Source organism: Ascaphus truei, chromosome 1 (genome assembly GCF_040206685.1).
Source record: "Ascaphus truei isolate aAscTru1 chromosome 1, aAscTru1.hap1, whole genome shotgun sequence".
NCBI classification, from domain to species: domain Eukaryota; kingdom Metazoa; phylum Chordata; class Amphibia; order Anura; family Ascaphidae; genus Ascaphus; species Ascaphus truei.
The window spans coordinates 487,995,949-488,016,179 of record NC_134483.1 but is presented as its reverse complement, the minus strand read 5'-3'; the positions used below and the strand labels follow the sequence as shown (position 1 = coordinate 488,016,179).

At 42.4% G+C, this 20,231-nt stretch overlaps 1 protein-coding gene across 3 annotated transcripts in view; it reads left to right on the top strand.

The window, feature by feature from the left end:
- Positions 1–20,231, top strand: part of TBC1D19 (TBC1 domain family member 19) — a 223,031-nt gene that overhangs the window by 83,102 nt on the left and 119,698 nt on the right. For all 3 annotated transcript variants that reach the window (XM_075568240.1, XM_075568231.1, XM_075568223.1), the window contains exons 8-11: positions 6,569–6,679; positions 7,778–7,850; positions 9,567–9,605; positions 15,214–15,326. In XM_075568240.1, the coding sequence (XP_075424355.1) occupies positions 6,569–6,679; positions 7,778–7,850; positions 9,567–9,605; positions 15,214–15,326 (336 nt within the window). The remainder of the gene's footprint in view (positions 1–6,568; positions 6,680–7,777; positions 7,851–9,566; positions 9,606–15,213; positions 15,327–20,231) is intronic.

Genomic DNA, 20,231 nt, shown 5'->3' with positions numbered 1-20,231 from the left:
GAAGTCTGTAATTCTTTCTGTGTTTCAAATATGCCTTATAATGTCCTCCTTTGAAGATAATGGTACAGTACCGACCAACTTTATTCTTACTTGGCTAGCTCCGCGAATTTCGGAATATCCCGGTGATGTGCGGTTTAGTGTCGTTTTCTCCCGGGGTGTATTGCGTTATTTCGCGCCCGTGATTTAAGCATTTTATTCCCGCTGGCTGCAATACTGCAATGCCGTGTAAAAACACATGGGGGCGTTTGCGAGCTGTTGTCTTTGAAGCCGAGAAATTCATGAATTGTAATGCAGTATATACTGTATATATACAGTATATACTGTATAACAACAACCCCTATAACCCCTAACATACACATACAGTACTGTATATGCACATCAATGATACTATAGACCGTCCCCTGGCGAGATGTGTTTGCAGCAGAGAGAGAACCGCTGCTCTCTCTAGGCAAACATCGGCTCATTAAAAATTATTTAAAATACATTTTTATTCATAGTGTAGATGTGCAGGGGGTCTCCGGAGCTGAACCGCGTTGGTTTCAGGTCCGGGGACCCCCTGCTTCCCGAGATACAGCCCCCTTTATGAGGTGCCGGTATCTCTCTGCATTTCAAGGTCCCGATTACGTGACCGCGGCCTGTAAACCAAGCAGAGGGATACCGGCACCCCCTAAAGGGGCCTGTATCTCGAGGAGCAGGGATTTCCCGGACCTAAAACCAAAACGTTTCTGCTCCGGAGACCCTCTGCACATCTACAGTATGAATAAAACACACACATCAATAAAGAATCGTTCTTTACCTTTGCGGCTATGTGCTATGGTAATGAAGCAGCATTTCTGTATTTTTAATAATATTGTACAGTGAGCAGGGGGTTCCCTGAGCCAGAAATTAATGCTCAGGGGACCCCCTGCTCCTGCACAATATTATTAAAAATACAGAAATGCTGCTTCATTACCATAGCTGATAGCCGCTAAGGCAATGAAGGGTTAAGGCAGAATAAACAATAAATACATTAAATACATATTTTTAATGTGTGTGTTAAACCTCCCTGCCTTGAATGTAAACTATGTAAGACCCCCTCCCCCTATTGTGTGTGTTAAACTTCCTTGCCTTGACTAATCTATGTAAAAAACCCTCCCCCTATTGTGTGTGTTAAACTTCCCTGCCTTGACTGTAATCTATGTAAAAACCCCTCCCCCTATTGTGTCTGTTAAGCTAACCCTGCTTTGACTAATCTGTGTAAGCCCCCCTCCCCCTATTGTGTCGGTTAAATCTCCCTGCCTGTGTTTCTGTGAGTGCAGTGTACTGTATGTAAATGTGGGGAGGGGGAGGGGGATCCCGTGTAAATAACCACACCCACACCCACTACCCACTACCCACAATAAAAAAAATTCACACACAGCAGCAGCACAATAAATAAATCTAAATAAATAAATACATGAATATAAATAAATACATTTAAAATACATTTTTATTCATAGTGTAGATGTGCAGGGGGTCTCCGGAGCTGAACCGTGTTGGTTTCAGGTCCGGGGACCCCCTGCTCCCCGAGATACAGCCCCCTTTATGAGGTGCCGGTATCCCTCTGCATTTAAAGGTCCCAATCACGTGACCGCGGCCTGTAAACCAAGCAGAGGGATACCGGCACCCCCTAAAGGGGGCTGTATCTCGGGGAGCAGGGGGTCCCCGGACATAAAACCACAGCGGTTCAGCTCCGGAGACCCCCTGCACATCTACACTATGAATAAAAATGTATTTTAAATGTATTTATTTCTATTCATGTATTTATTTATTTATTTAGATTTATTTATTAATTGTGCTGCTGCTGTGTGTGATTTTTTTTTATTGTGGGTAGTGGGGGTGGGTGAAGGGGGTATTAGCCCCAACGGTGGTTGTTTAGGGCTTGCGGGGGGGTAGCGGGTGCACTTAACCCCTTCACGACCGTAGCGGTATTAACTGCTACGGTCGTGAATGGGTTAAGTGCACCCGCAACCCCCCCGCAAGTCCTAAACTCACACCAAGGGCCAAATATCCCCTTCACCCACCCCCGCTACCTACAATAAAAAAAATTCACGCACAGCAGCCCCACAATTAATAAATAAATCTAAATAAATACATGAATATAAATATAAATATAAATATATATATATATATATATATATATATATATATACAGTATATACACACACATGATGAACCAATATACAAATAAATGTAGAAGGGTTATCAAAACCATACTGTACTACAAATAACACGTCTCCATACAGACACACTACATTACAATGAATTTCCTTTAATAAACCTAACTGATCTTACAATCTAAATCATCAAATGCCAATGAAAAAACTCACATTCCAATCATCACATTGCATTTACATTGTATTTATGATGCATAAAATCTATGCACCATATACATTCTGCAAATGAATGTGAACAATATCATTGCAAGCTAAATACAAATACTGTACTCCAAACAAGTCAACTATTTTAACCAATCAAGTAAACAAAAATCAATATATAAGTACCAACCAGAAAACAAAATTTAAAACCAAGGCTAACCCTTACAATACCAAGGATTACATCTATCTAATTGTAAAAAACATTATACTGTACAGTACACACATTGAAGCATTGCAATAAACAACATACAGTACAGTACATCCCCTGTATCTCCCTGCCTTGAGTGTAATCTGTGTAAAGCTCCCTCCCCCTAATGTTTCTGTTAAATCTCCCTGCCTTGAGTGTAATCTGTATAAAGCCCCCTCCCCCCTAATGTTTCTGTTAAATCTCCCTGCCTGTGTTGCTGTGAGTGCAGTTTATGTAAATGTGGGGAGGGGGGGGGACCCGATGTGCATACTGTGAGGTCTAACCACCCTCACCCACTACCCACATACCGTTACCTCCCCCCCATCCTGGCCATGGCCCCTCCGCTTCTGCAAAACAGACACAAAAATTAAAACATCCAAAGTAATGTCCCCATACCCCTTAATCACCATAGCGGTTATTAACCGCTACAGTCATTAAGGGGTTAACCCACCCTCACCCACCACTCGGGATGCCTACATACCCTCCAACACTACCCCCCCCCCGTGAGGCCTAACCACCCTCACCCAGTACCCACAAGGGAGGCCTACCCTCATACCGTTGGGGAAACACCCCCCACCCCCATTACCCACAATAAAAACAACACAGTGACCCACAATAAACATCATTCTATTTATTAAATACATTACCCACCCCCTGTGCCCCCCCATAAATACATGATTTATTCTTTTACATACAGGGTTCATAACGCAGCCCCACGCGAGTCCCCGGTGGGCTGGCGGGGCACCTGAACAGACCTACAGGGTATCAGCAGCCCTTTTTAAACAGGTTCTGGAGGCCTGCTGGTGGGTCCTGCCAGCACCATGGCCCCCAGGTGGTCTCCTTGGGTCACCGTGGGCCACAATTGGGTCCCCACGGTAGGCCCAAGGATGTCTGGAAGCCCCGGGTCAGACCCACAGGTGTCTGCGGGGCCTCGGGTGGTTCCCACGGGGGTCTGGGGAACTCACGAGTGCTAACTACGGGTCCGCAGTGCCCCCACAGAAGTAGGACCACACATCATCATCCCCGCGCCTACGGGTTGGCGGTGCCCCCACAGAAGTGGGACCACACAGCTTCATCCCCGCAGACTACGGGTCAGCGGTGCCCCCACAGATGTGAGGCCACCGCTTCATCCCCGCATGTGTCACCCGTGGAACCACCAGCCTGGTACCCGTGAGATAACCGAGGAAACCACAGGTGGTCTCCAGAGGTCCCACGCAGAACCACGGAACAAACCCTGAATGTAAAAAAAATAAACCTGGCCTATACATTCAATACATACACACCCCCACCCAACACCTACAGTACAATAATGTGCAAAATAACTATTATCCAGATATGGATAATAGATTAATTGCCCATTATTAAAAACATTAACTAGCATATTCAAATAAATAAAGTACTACTGACCTCATCAATACGAAGTGTCCGTCGCCAGCAACATCCTTGTCTTGTCCACAAAATACATTGCCAAAACAAAGCCAATACATTGCAATTACATTCAGATATCAATTAACCCCTTAAACACTTTATCGGATAATAACCGCAAAGGTAATTAAGGGGTTAAGCCACACTGGCCCGATACCCACCCTTCACCCATGAATTTGTACAGTGGCTTCATCATGCAACTATATACGGGTACCAGGCTGGTGGTTCCACGGGTGACACATGCGGGGATGAAGCGGTGGCCTCACATCTGTGGGGGCACCGCCGACCCGTAGGTGCGGGGATGAAGCTGTGTGGTCCCACTTCTGTGGGGGCACCGCGGACCCGTAGTGAGCACCCATGAGTTCCCCAGACCCCCATGGGAACCACCCGAAGCCCCGCAGACACCTGTGGGTCTGACCCGGGGCTCCCAGACATCCTTGGGCCTACTGTGGGGACCCAATTGTGGCCCACGGTGACCCAAGGAGACCACCTGGGGGCCATGGTGCTGGCGGGACCCACCAGCAGGCCTCCAGAACCTGTTTAAAAAGGGCTGCTGGTACCCTGTAGGTCTGTCCAGGTGCCCCGCCAGCCCACCGGGGACTCGCGTGGGGCTGCGTTATGAACCCTGTTTGTAAAAGGATAAATCTTGTATTTATGGGGGGGCACAGGGGGTGGGTAATGTATTTAATAAATAGAATGATGTTTATTGTGGTTTACTGTGTTGTTTTTATTGTGGGTAATGGGGTTGGGGGGGGGGGTGTTTCCCCAATGGTATGTGGGTAGGCCTCCCTTGTGGGTACTGGGTGAGGGTGGTTAGGCCTCACGGGGGGGGGGAGTTAGTGTGGGAGGGTAGGTAGGCATCCCGAGTGGTGGATGAGGGTGGGTTAACCCCTTAATGACTGTAGCGGTTAATAACCGCTATGGTGATTAAGGGGTTAGGGGACATTTCTTTGGATGTTTTAATTTTTGTGTCTGTTTTGCAGAAGCGGAGGGGCCATGGCCAGGATGGGGAGGGGGGTAACGGTATGTGGGTAGTGGGTGAGGGTGGTTAGACCTCACAGTATGCACATCGGGTCCCCCCCCCTCCCCACATTTACATAAACTGCACTCACAGCAACACAGGCAGGGAGATTTAACAGACACAATAGGGGGAGGGGGCTTTATACAGATTACACTCAAGGCAGGGAGATTTAACAGAAACATTAGGGGGGAGAGGGCTTTAAACAGATTACACTCAAGGCAGGGAGATTTAACAGAAACATTAGGGGGGAGGGGGCTTTACACAGATTACACTCAAGGCAGGGAGATACAGGGTATGTACTGTACTGTATGTTGTTTATTGCAATGCTTCAATGTATGTACAGTATAATGTTTTTTACAATTAGATAGATGTAATCCTTGGTATTGTAAGGGTTAGCTTTGGTTTTAAATTTTGTTTTCTGGTTGGTACTTATACTTATATACTGGTTGGTACTTATATATTGATTTTTGTTTACTTGATTGGTTAAAATAGTTGACTTGTTTGGAGGTACAGTATTTGTATTTAGCTTGCAATGATATTGTTCACATTCATTTGCAGAATGTATATGGTGCATAGATTTTATGCATCATTTATACAATGTAAATGCAATGTATTGATTGGAATGTGAGGTGTTTCATTGGCATTTGATGATTTAGATTGTAAGATCAGTTAGGAAATTCATTGTAATGTAGCGTGTCTGTATGGAGAAGTGTTATTTGTAGGACAGTATGGTTTTGATAACCCTTCTACATTTATTTGTATATTGGTTCATCATGTGTGTGTATATACTGTATATATATATATATATATATATATATATATATATATATATATATATATATATATATATACAGTATATATATATATATATATATATATATATATATATATATATATATATATATATGGAAAAAAGAACAAAAAAGAAACAGGCGCACACCTAGTGCATTACCACAATAAAAATGTATTGGATGAACATAAAATCTAACAAATGGCCACTCACAAGGATACAGCAAATAAAAGCATGTATGAGATAGGCTCTCATGTGCCTTGCAGCTCAATCACCAGCGTCCGTCCGCAATCAGTGGCGTCGTCACGTGGATCAGCCTCGCGAACCGGAACCGGAAGAGGGGTCTTTCACCTTCAGTGCTCCACCAAATCGGTCCCTCCGGGAAACAGGCACCCCAGATGTATAATAGTACAAGGTAGCAAGCCGGGAGAGCAGCACACGGGAGCCAAGAGTTCTCAGTCAACCTGCATCAGTGTTTGTGGGCAAATGGCGGCCGGACTCTAGCCACGCCCTACGCGTTTCGTCATCAAATGGCGACTTCTCTTTTGTAATGTTGGATCTGTGTAATCTAATTTTACCGTATTATTATTTTACACAATCAAAACAGAAATTATTAAATACATAATTATTAAATTCTAACCTTAGCTTTAACTCTAGTCTTCCAATGTATATTTTTGTGTTTGCTTCATAATAAGCATAGATGCACTCCACAAAGTAATGTTTTACATTTGTGTTTCCTTCTTTTGTAGGTCTTAATTAATCTACGTAACCCAAATTATGAAAACTGCGATCAGGCAAGCTTCAGAAGCCACCTCGGTTTAATCCAAGTTCCATTAAAAATTAAGGAAATTCCCGAACTGGTAAGTGTGTTTAACAAATCTGCACTAGCAGAAGAGCATGCCTCATGTCTCAGATTATTGAAAGTTATTGAAGCTGGTCATTTTAAATCACCAGGGTGCCAGAACTTGTGATGCCACACTGAAAAAACATTTAGATTAATCACGTTGTGTTAAGTAATTAGGTTTAAATTGGTGAAATATTGTGTCATTTTTTACATTGACTATGCTAATTTAATTACTCAGTGGCCTGTATTTACTAAGCAGTGCTATTCCATAAAACACCTACATGTGTATGTGTACTGTATATCTATAGACCTATCTTGATAAAGGCTCCAAAGCTGAAACGTTGTGCCAATATATATATATATAATGTAGAAAATACGCAGCACTCTCCAAGTATCAGAAAAAACAAATTTATTCAACACATATAGCAATCACATGTATCATGAGCAACGTTTCGGACCTCACTGAGAGCTTGAGAAAGGACAGCGTGAGGTCCGAAACGTTGTTCCTAATACATGCAATTGCTATATGTGTTGAATAAATCTGTGTTTGCTGATACTTGGTGAGTGCTGCTTATTTTCTACATTCTATATCCATTGGACTTGTTGGTGTGCCCTGTCCTTCCGCGAGCACCCCACCTATTAATAAGTATATCTTCAATTATTCTATACTTGCTTATAGCGTGCACCCGACATCTACTATTATTTATATACACATATATATATGTGTAGAGGTATCTGTACCGTGTCAGCCGAGCTTAATAATAAAAAATGAATAGACGATACCGTTCTGTGGCTAACGAAATGCTATTATTTGTGCGAGCTTTCGAGACACACGGCCTTGCTTGATTTATTCATTGTAATACCACCGGAAGAAGAGATCAGTGTATCTCGAAAGCTTGCACAAATAAAAGCATTTAGTTAGCCACAGAACGGTATCATCTGTTCATTTTTTATTTTTATATAAATATATATATATATATACTGTATATATATATACGGGTGGGCGGGGGGGAAATCTAAAACTTGTTTTTAATGTCAGTAATCGGTGTTAATATGAACCTAATAATCAAGATAAAACTGTATATAATAACATTTTTTTCTCTTTAATACATAGAAAGATTTTTTTCGGGAGCTTAGCCTAAATACAGGTCAGCTAGGTGTGGATGATTCTACACAAGTGCCTCCAGGTAAGCAGCACAGTGCTTGGGCTTCCTTGCTTCATGTGGTAATGATATTAAAATCTCTTGTATCCTTATAAAACATAATGAATATCGAGTTACATTGCGGTGCTCAGTGCTTTTCGTGGGACTCTACGTTCTCTATTTGTCTTTGTTCAATGCGGCACCGTGTGTAGAAAGCAGACACACATAATAAACAATATTTTGGGCTCATATACCATATTTTCAATCAAGAAACTTTGATGCCACACAATAAATAACATCACTAATGGTGGTGCTTGTATCTAATTTCTATATATCAATGTTACAGTATGTAGCCTCTCTCTGCTTTTTGGACACGTTAGAGCCGGGGTTAGCAATATTTCAAGGAAGAAGAGCCTTAAAAAAAAATATTTGGAGAGCCACAACACATGCATGAATATGATTCCACCCACACAAACACATACATATACTGTACAGTCCACCCTTGGGTTAAAAAAATGCAAAATACATCAAAATATGCTTGGTCCTCTGTATTTATTTACTTCCCCTTCTCTCTCCCCCACCCTTCCTCCTCTCACCTCTCCCGCCCCTTCCTCCTCTCACCCCTCTCGCACTTTCATTCATTCCCCCCCATCTCTCACTCAATCCCCTTCTCTAACTCAACCCATTATCTCTCACTCAATCTGCCATCTCTCACTCAATCCTCCTTCCCTCTCACTCAATCCCCCTTCCCTCTCACTCAATCCCCCTTCCCTCTCACTCAACCCCCTTCCCTCTCACTCACTCCTCCTTCCCTCTCACTCAATCCTCCTTCCCTCTCACTCAACCCCCTTCCCTCTCACTCAATCCTCCTTCCCTCTCACTCAATCCTCCTTCCCTCTCACTCAATCCCCGTTCCCTCTCACTCTGTCCCCCAACATTTCTTTCTCCCTCCCCCACACACACTCAATTCTTCCTCTCTTCCCAAACTCCATTTTCCCCCCTCCCGCTCTCCCTCCCAGACAATTCAACACAATTACCCACTTACACACACAATTCCCCACTTACACACACACACACACACACAAACAATTCGCCACTTACACGCCCAATTTCCCACTTACATACACACACACTCATACTTCCCCAATTATATACACACTTCTCCACTCACACACACACACACACACACACACAATTCCCCACTTAAACAATTCCCCACTATTTCATTTATATATACCATGCAGCAGGGCATCTGCTCTGCTTCTCCCTCACAGTCTGCAAGGATCAGCATGAGCAGCACAGACTCTGCCGCTAGGCTGGTTACCATGACGACCATAATAACATGAGGAGGCCAGCCTTTAAAGGTGGCACCCTGAAGCTCTTTGATGCAGAGAGGCATAGCAGAGGGTATAAGTGCCAGCTGGCCGAGCTGAGCCGCCAGTAGTGGCTGAGAGCGCCGCATACGGCTTGGGAGCCGCAGGTTGCCGATCCCTGTGTTAGAGGGACACTGACTCACATTCTATGAGTATTACTACAGTTTTATATCAGAAAGGTGCTAATCGTAGAAGTAGAGATTGAAGGAATTATTTGCCTGATTCATTTTTATGCTTTTTAAATAATGTTCTGGTACTTGGGTTTATGTCAGTAAAAGTCCTTTGACATTCTGATGGAATTGTATTTTGTGTTAAGTTTACAAATGTTATTTAGGCTGTTACTTCAAAAACATTCTATGTGATTGTAGACTACTAATTTTTTTTTTAGACCTGTTTGAAAATGAACACTTACGTATTGGGACAAAAGGTAAGAAGTCATAGCCAATATCAGCAATATTGATGTAATGTGATCGTTTTAATTTGTGCCATTACAAAATGTTCTCTGTATGCATTTTTCTGCCAATATCCTTGCTGAGGAAACTATTTTGATCTAAAACGTCAACATATCAACCAAACGGAGAAGTTAAACTAAGCTCACCACTTAAGACCATTACTAGATCAGCAGTGATCCTGTGAAATTGTTTGCTTAGATGTTAATGTAAATTTCCTGTAGCGAAGCTTAATTTTGTTTTCCGTTAATCTTATAATTGCTGACCATCTTTCCCTTTTTATATTAATTATTTTTCTTTGGACTAATATTGCAATAGTGGTGTTTGTAGGCCAAGTGCATTTCAAACCATTTTTATAAATGAACAACATAATCTAATAATACTCCACACGAGCAGAAGGAGCAGAGCCACAGAGGGTTCGATTACTGTCTTCATTTGCTTTTCCCATTAACCTTTCATTGACTGTTGTGGACTCCTGCTGCCTCTTTGCAAGCTGCTTTCTTGCAAGCTGTGTTCAGCCTTTACTGTACCATTTCCCACAGTTTCTTGTGGTACTTGAACTACTGGCATTGACTTGAGTGGATTCTTGCTGCCCTGCTATTAGCTGTTTAGCTGTATTTAGCCTACACTGTATGTTTGCTATCTAATTTCAGGTGTGTCTGATTTGACCAGTTATAGGGGAAGGGAGGCTTAGGGAAGTACCTCTGGGTCCTTTTGGACCAGGGGGAATGGGCCAGATGAAGAGGTAGTCCCTCGAAACGTCGCCCCCCTAGCATACTTTCCGTTCTCCATTTTTTGTGTATATTCCTTGTGTTTCATGTTTTTTCCTCTTTTCCTTTCCCCCCCCCCCTCACTTTGTGACATGCCCATTTATGATACTGGTTTCTGCAAACACATTTGATTTATTTCTGGTTCATTTTATTATTAAATGTTTATTCTGCATTAAAACTGTTTTCATCATTTAGCTATTAGACAGTGAGTGCTGGTACTTACGTAGATTTAATAATCTAATAATGAGTATAACTTTATTTTTATTTTAAAAATCAAGAAATTGTGCCCAGATTCCCTAAACTCTGTTAGCCTATTTAACATGATGTTAACCTACAGTAAGTTCACAAAAACATAGTGTCGCGTTAACCCATGGGGGTAAGAGCACTGCGGGGGGGAGGTTACACCCTGCCATGGGGAAGGAAGTAGGAGTTACTAACCTATTTGGCGTGTAATGGGGTAGATAGTGTTAGAGCTATATTAAATCCTTTGTAGTACTTGGTGGGCAGCTAGCCATTTGTTGCCCATGGCTAGCTGGCTAACTATTCCACTAAAAGGTTACAAGTTAATAAAATACACGCTTATCAGCTTTTTAATATATTATCATTTATTCTTGGTATTGTCTCCCTCCCCTCCAAGCCCTATTTTAGCATCTGGGTGGGAATAACACCAAGACTTTGAAGTCGAGAATTTTAAGGACATTGTTTTTGCATATAATTAGGCTAATGAATAACACAGGTTCCCGTTTTGGGTGAAGACATGTTATTTGCCCTGATTTACTGTAGGAGAGTTTAGTGAATCTGGGCCCAAATGTTTAGCAACATGTATACTATATAGACATATACATGATTGATAATTTTTTATGCACTATGTTGGCAAGTATGCCAGATACAGACATAAAGCAGGAAGAAGAGATACCTAAGGGATTGAAGGATAGGATAGATTTGAATTTCAACCATATGGTAATTCTTCTTAAAGCGAATAATAATTAATAATAAGCAAGACTGCATAGAGTGAGTAGAGTTACCATAATAAACCACACCATGATCTTGGAGGTGAATGTAAGGTGACGGAGGTCCTTGAGAAGCAATGCAAAGAGGCACTGGTGGAGTCGGGAGTCAACAATGTGTGATGTGGGATATCATGTCTGATCTGCTATTGACTTGAACAGCTCTTACCGCCAAATTGGGTGCTATATCCCGCGTCGTGCTTTGATGAATCCTGGCCATAGAGAAATAAAATTAGTGCATTGTTCCAGAAGGAGAAGAAAATGATAAATCTCCTTAAGAAGGATTGAGAAACACAAAACAGTTATAGTAGTGACCTTATGATTTAGAAGCAAAGAGGTTGTGGACCACATTGATGAGGGCAGCAACAGAAAATGGAGTAGTACATATATTTGATTGGTGGGCACCAAGGAGAGAATTAGACTTGAGGGAAGTGAACAAGGCTTCAAAGATTTTGTAATAAAATGGGATGAGCTGTACAAGTCAATAATTGGGAGGGGAAGAAGAGGTAAAGGTTGTCTAGAGCAGGAGTGAGCAAACTTTTTAGGCCGAGCCCCCCTTTTAATCCATGAAATTTCTCGGGCCCCCCCTGTCTGATCAAAATCACATTAAAAAAAAACCTTTTATTAAACGGTATACAATGTAAATAAAAATATGTCTAAGGCCGCGCGTATAGTGCCCGCGACGGCGACGCTAGCAAAAGTTGTATTTCGCTTTGCGGCGGCGGTGCGGGCGACCTGGCCATTGATTGGTTCAGGGGCTGTCACATGAGGCGACAGCCCCTGAAAAATCAAATATTGGCGGTTTCAAAAAATCGCATCGCCACGTCACGCTTACTATAAGCGCACGCTGCAGCGACAATGCATTTTTTGGATGACGTCGCGTCGCCGGCACTATAAGCGCAGCTTAAATACTTACATACTTCAACAGCTCGCTCTTGCAAAATTAGGCTGCGTCCACGCTGCCGCGGAGAGCGGTGACATCACCAACTCTCCAAGCATGAGCACAGGGTGTCCTGCATAATTTTGCAAGCACGAGTGGGGAAGTGTTTACACTTTTTTATTATTATTTCTGTACATTGATAGTATGATTGATGTAGTGGCAGCCTACCCTTTCACTTGCAGAGGATCGCAGCGAAGCAGGCTGCCAGCGGAGGAGAGCAGCAACACAGCGTTATTGTAGGGCAGACACCGGAGGGAGGGGCGTTTGACATCACAGGGCACGCGCGTGCTCCTCCCCCGTACCTCCGAATGATGTGACCGCCACCTGCACTATTCTGTTCGGCCGCGCGCGCACATCTTTTTCGCCTGCGCAGCCAGGTTTTGCCGCACGCGCCCCGCCTAAATAATCTTGCGCCGGGGCGACCCCCCTCAGTTTGTGCACCGCTGCATTCAATCACCACCCACACATACAATCACAACCAACACACAGACACAATACACACTGCAGTCATATAAATACACACACACATATACACACACACACATATATATATATATGTACACACATATACATATACACATATATACATACACACACACATATACACATATATACATACATACATACATACATACATACACACACACACACACATATACACAAACACACACATACATACATATACACACACATACATACATATACACACACATACATACATATACACACACATAAATACATATACACACACACACACACACATACATGTACACACACATACATATACACACACACATACATACATACACACACACACACACACACACACACACACACACACACATATATATATATATACACACACACACACACACACACACTACCTGGGGGAGGGAGTAACTAAACCTGCTCCGGTCCCCCCATGTGCTGCAGAAAACGGGCGGGTAACAGACAGGAGGAGGAGGGCTTGTCTGTGTGCAGGGAGGGCCCTGCAGCAAGGCCCCGCCCCCTCTGCAGGCAGACACAGCATAGAAGCAGCAACAGCAGTCTCTGCACGGAGCTTCTGGCCCCGCCCCCTCTGACACAGACAGCAGGGAAGCAGCCAGTGCACGGAGCTTCTGGCCGCCCCCAGGTTTCCCCGCACGCAGCCCGCGCCCCCCCTACATAATCTTGCGCCCCCCCAAGGGGGCGCGCCCCACAGTTTGCGCACCGCTGGTCTAGAGTATTAAGAGAGAGATATAGGTGCCAGAACAGTAAGAAAATGTTTAACATTGGAGTGAGAGAAATTACTTGGGTAGGTAGTCAATGTGATGTAATAGATCAAGGGGTTATGTGGTAAAGAGAGAGCCAGAAACAAGCAATGATACGTCTGCCACTGTAACAAGAAACATTATAAAATATACAGAGGGGAATTTCACTGAGCGCAGATGCAGGGCATGGCACACCAATCAGGCGATAACTGCCATTCAAGTCAATGGCAGTTAATGCCAGCTTGGAGTGTGGTACCCCATATTGGTATTTGTTGACTCCCAGCAATAGAAGGGAAGAAGGAAGGCGATGTATTTAGGAATTAAGAACTACAGTAGATGGATACAATTTAAATGTAATTTAAAGCAATGGGGTAAGGCAGAGGAAGTAGTCACAACAGAAGTGTATATGGTTTCTGAATTGTATTGTATTGTATGTCTTTATTTATATAGCGCCAAAAGTGTACTCAGCGCTTCACAGAGAATACAGTACAGGGAATATTTAGTAGAATCATTTTGTTTGGCAGAAGGAATTTAAGGGGCCTATTCACTAAACTTCAATGTTATTACTGCCAAATGGAACGGATTGACATGACCCTACTTCACGGTCAGACATTTGTGTTATCACAGTATTCATAAAGAATTATCGCAAATCAGAAACTGTGAGGTACGAAAATGCCAATACCGGGCGGGATAGCAATTTCCTTATATCCGCCTTTTTCTAAGTTGTACCATTGCGATCTGCCCGCAGTCTGTAAGAATTGCATCTCCCTGCACAGCTCTTACAGGCAATCGCACAATTTTTATTTAAATTTTAATAACAGAGTATTGTAGCAGGGGGTCTCCTGAGCTGACCCGCATTAATTTCAGGTCCGGTGACCCCCTGCTTCCCGACTTACAGGCCCTGGTATGGGTGCCGTAATCTCTTGTGCATTTAAATGTCCCAGCCACGTGCCGCAGGAGATTTAAACAATGCAAGGGGATACCGTCGCCCCATACCGGGCCTGAAAGTCCGGAAGCATGGGTTCTCCGGAGCTAATATTAATGCGCGCCAGCCAGCTCCAGAGACTCCCGGCTTCAATCCGATGCGGTAAAAATATTTTTTTCTTCTACAGTAAGTCACTTCGCGGAACCTGCGAGTTGCTTGCGAGTTGCTTGCGAGTTGCAACTGCGATGGGAATATCGAAGCTACCTAAATAGCGTGATATCTAAAAAAAAACGAGTTTACGCATTTTTTGAGCTCTTACTCGCATTGTCTCTGTGTGAGTGCTATCGATTGGGAAAAAACACTTCTCAAGTGAGTTTGGAAAGTTATAGAAGCTTTGTGAATAGCTACACTTGCCAACTTGCCGAGAAGTGCCGAAAATGCTCAATGAGTTACTTGTCGAAGTTTAGTGAATAGGCCTCTAAGTGTTTACAAATGATAAGAAAAATGTGAATTGAAGAAATCCAATTATAACAAGATGTCCTTCAGACGTATCCAGAGGTCAGAGTGCGAGACAAAAGGGAAGTGTTTGTGATTTTAACCAATATTTAGTTTACATGGGAAATAACAGATGATGTTATTAATATGAAGATGACATTGTGCAAAGTATAGATTTTAAACTGGCAGTGTTTTCTAGTTTTAGCAGAACATGACAGTGCTGCAGCTCAGCAGTTTGTTCGGCAGGGATCTCCAACGGCTCTCCGGGCTGAATTATGGGCGCTTATCTTGAATATCTCAAACCAACCACAGGTGAGATGCAAGACTGATGCAAGAAATGTACCGTTTATGCCTATTTTGGTCTTACAACTTGAATTATCATTTTGAAATGAGCAGGTGAACATTAGGATAGAATATTCTGATATAACTTCTAGAGTAATGTAAGAAAGACAGCGGTATGGCAGATATATAATATAATACAGTATATAAGCGTGAAAATGAGCACTTTTGCCACCGTTCTCTTCCGCCACAAGTCTTACCCTTTTCTCCTTCATTATGTTAGTGTGATCACATTACTGGTTGAAGGTTGATTGGCTGTTCCATGTCATATTTCCATTTTGAGGTGCATATGACTTTGAAATGTAATTCGGGGCACCATATGAGTTTTGGCGCTTTAAGTCTCCATTATCTTTGCCAAACTTTTAAAGCATCTCATTGAAAAAAGGAAGAAACAAAAAAAGATAACATGCTTCTATAACGTGCATTACTTACCATTGTTATGGCTCCCCAAAAAATCCCAACTAACCGTTACTACTCAAACCTATGGCCTTGAAGCCCGCTTCACCATGTTAGTTATTACTGAGACTTGAAGTTGTTACCCAAGAGAATTGCTTACAGGAATGCTTTTGTTTACAGGCATCACAAACAGTCTTTTGAAGTAGACATTCCTATCTTCACCTGGATAAACATTCCAGGAGAAGATATTGACAAACAAAAAGTGTATTTACTTCACACCCTGATAATACATCTTCTCTTGTTGATTATCAGGGACTTAAAAAAAAGCTGTGTTTCCTGAATTAACATCTAGACCCCCAGGCAGACACAGCTGCTATTTCTACAATCAGTATGTTGACCTGTACAAAACATTTATTGATGGATTTGGTATTTCTATGTTTTTCCCATCATTTTCAAAGAGAAAACCTACAATTTGGTTTAAGCATACATCCTCATCCAATCAGAACCTCCAACATGTTAGCTATGAGTGTAGAAAACACTTTTAAACTAGAAAGATTGTCAGGTAGTTAGTTAGGAGAGGAGGAGAAAGAGAAGTACAGGAGGAGAGAGGAAAGAGAAGCAGAGCTCAGAAGGTAATTATGATCATAATTCTTGTGCACTTGTAAATCTGTATATTTATCTGTGTTTTATATCAATGTATTGTTAGTTAGGATGAACTGTATTGTATTGTTAGGCCTGTAATAAGTACAAACCTTATAAGGAAGTATATGTAGTATTACTGTGTAAGTCTTATATTTTGCTGTTGTTGCTCTAATAAAGATTAATGTTTATATAATTGATTCGAATCTCTATCGTGCCATAACTCTCATAAACCAGGGTTTGCATGTGTTTACTATTGGAACCCATATCTACACATTCATCTCCCTAAATAATAGGTTGCCATATAATTATATTATTATAAGCCAGCAATACTTTTATAGATGAATACACTTTAAATCCATCTATATTTGTATTTCTGGATACGGCTAACCATTATAGGTAACAGAGTCCTGTTCATTAAACTCTGATAAGTACATTCATTGCTGTGAGAAAACGGCAGTATTCATTGCATGTTCTTATTGCATGTCAAAACAGACCAAAAACTGATATTTACACCTGCTATGCAATTGCGTGTATTTTGAAAATGTTGCATGTAAATTTGCTAAAGGGCATATCCATGGGATATTGTATTGTATGTCTTTATTTATATAGCACCAAAAGTGTACTCCGTGCTTCACAAAGAATACAGTTGTAATGCTTGCGCTGCCCACGAGCAAGACAGGACCCCGGTACTGAAGTGGGAAGTAGTAAACCATGCACCCACAGCAGCGGAAGCGTGCATGGCAGGTGGATTGTCAAACGTAGCCGGGTCTGGGTTGGAGAGAGTGGGTTAGTTGATACTTGCCAAGGTCTTGGAATGGAGAGTTCAGAATTGTCAAGTCCGTATAGCCGTGGTCTGGGTTGGAGATATCCGCAGAGTCGAGGTTAAGCTGGGGTCAGTATCAAGAGGGGTTACAAAGTCAAGCCGGGTCGGTACACGAAAGGTTGACTGCAAGAGAACACAGGACAAGGTGCAAGGCACAACGAACGCAGGAGCTCAAGGCTACAACAAGATATGCTCAGCGATGTGTGAAAGGAACTGCAGGGTATTTAACAGGAACCAGTAGCAAAGGAGGTGGAGCGGAGGTGTGACCTCCGGAGGCAAGGATTGGCTGCAGGACACAAGAGGGCTCAACAAGTACTTGCCGCACAACTGGGGAGCGGTGCACGTCATAACGTGTGCGTTCCGCGTGTGAGAGAAGCGCGGAGCGTCCAAGGGGGAGGAGCTAAGCACCGTGGCACACTATAAGAGTTGCACGTGTGTGCGCACTCTGTAAGCAGAGCGGGGGTGCGCGCACACGCTGATGCCAGAGCGGAGGTCTGAGATAAGACAGGTAAGGAGGGAACACGTCGCAAAGAACATGTTCCCCGATTCCTTACAACAGTACGGGGAATTATAATAATACAATAAGCGCACAAAAATCAGACAATAGGAAAGGAAATTGCTTTCCCCGAAGAACTTACAATCTAAGTGGTATGACGGGAGACTTACAGAGACATCAGGTGAGGGATTAAGTGCTGTAGATGGCAGTGCTTGGCCACAATGGTTGGTAGGAGTGACTGTGGGTGTGTATGTGTGGGTTCAGGCTTAGGGGAGATTCCCAGCAGCAGGAAGGAGTAGATAGAGGATGTGAATAGAGGATTTGTGGGGGTGCTTTTTATTGAGGGGTAAAGAAGTTGCTAGGAGAGAGGTGTTTAAATAATGGTGCAGTGGGGAGTGGGGAAGTTGGAGAGAACAGAGACGTTCACGAAGGAGTGAGGAAACAGTAAACAGAAAAAGCAATAGGAGGGCATAGTGAGATGCAGGAGGAGAGACTTCCCAATTATTGGAGGATAGGAAGCGTACAAATAATCACAGCATATAGAAAGTCAAGTGCTCACGTTGCAAAGTTGTTGTTGTGGTGCAGAGTCCAGATCATCCTCCAATCTTCACCATCTCCAAAATTACTCTACAGACACTTTAAATGTGACACTTAAGATGTCTCACAGCCATATAGCTCACAGCCAAGGTAGACGGTCTTAAGAATTCTGATCACATGCATTTGACTAATAATTAAGGGAGGGTTTTGCCTAATCAACTCAAAGAAACATACCCAAATAGTTAATTATATTTTTAATTCTGCTGCAATTGATTGATAGAAGAATTCAGATCACAGAAACATACCTAAATAGTTAAATAGATTTTAAATTCTGCTGCAATTGATTGATTGGAGAATTCAGACCACAGAAACATACATATTTGATCAAATGAATCAGAATGTTAATCCAGATAGTCAAAATGCATCCATGATTAAAGATATAGAAAGAAAACATCCAGAGATGATAACTCCAAAATTAACACTTTAAATGTGACCCTTAAGATATTCATTAAGCTGCAACTTTGCAGATCGCCCGATAAAGTCTTGCCTTCCTCAGCTAAGCAAAATAGGGCTTTTGCTAGAGAGAAATGAGGCGAATTTAGGAGGCACCCATTGTACCGTCTTATACTGTACCTCCAAATAGATGAACCTACTGTATACTCCACGTAGTAAGATACCTGTGAACACACCTGAGATATCTAGGAAATATGCAAATTAAAATCTGTAAAATATATACAAATGGTTTCAATTTGCATATATCCCAAATATCTTAGGTATGTTTACAGGTATCTCAACCTAGTTCACCTACTGTACCTGAGGGAGATCAGTTTCCGGCTGGTAATGTAGGAAAAAAGTGTATGTATAGGATATCGTGTAATTCTTATGCATACATAATTCTTAAGCAATATGGAGAAAATGCCAGATTTAATTGCATCAAATTGTATGCTGTCTTTTGGGTTATTTTGCATTGACTATTTCAGAGTTTAATGAATGGGCCACCAAGCTAGTGGAGGCAGACAACATACAGAAATACAACATACAAAATCAGTATTTTAGATAGAATTACTATGTAGGTATTTACTAAATTGTATTTATGAAATCAATAGTGGTGAAGATATCGCTCAAACCCAATATGTCAATATACATAAAAAGCAGGTGCATGGGGAATTATACATAATAGAAAGCACAAGAAAAGTGACCGAGGTCACAACAGTCCCCTTTGAAACACACTCATGGTAAATTAACAGATATATATACAAAAGGATATAATATTCACAGAAAGGGCTAAGGCAGGGGAGCGCAATCTTTTTTTCCCTGCGTCCCCCTACTGGCTTTCCCCCTCTCCTCGTGCCCCCCCCACCCCTCTCTTACCTTGATTCAGACGTCCTGGCATCATGACGTCACGTTGTCATGGCAACGTGATGTCATTTGCCGCCGCGTTGCCATGGCGACGCGCTGAATCAAGGTAAGTAAGGTTTACAGAGGCCCTGCAGCTCCCACGGCATTAATTTAAATGCCTTCGGGAAGCACGCGGGGCCTGCCCCCCACTTTGCGCACCGCTAGACTACGGTATCTAACTCAACCAAACACATATAGTAAGTAAACTACTGTATAATGGCAAAACATCTAAACTGCTAAAATAAAAAATAATAAACTTTTAATAGTAAACAAAAAGAGCGAAAGGTGCTTAAAAAGTGCTTAAGCTTAATATCAAGACTCTTTGATAAAGCACCATTTAGGCGTGAAACGTGTTAGAGGACCTTCTTTGTAGCAACTGCTACCATGCATCTTCAATAAAGCATTTTTATTTTTGTTACTAGCCTCCAGCCCTATTTTTGCAGCAGTGCTCCACCTATTTTCCTTCATCTTACTCTGTACCTACTGGACGGATGCACGTGATTTTCAGGAACAACACAGGGACACATCACTGTGAGTCTTATCGTGTGTATTTCCTTAGACTGGACATTTATGTTACTGTGATTAT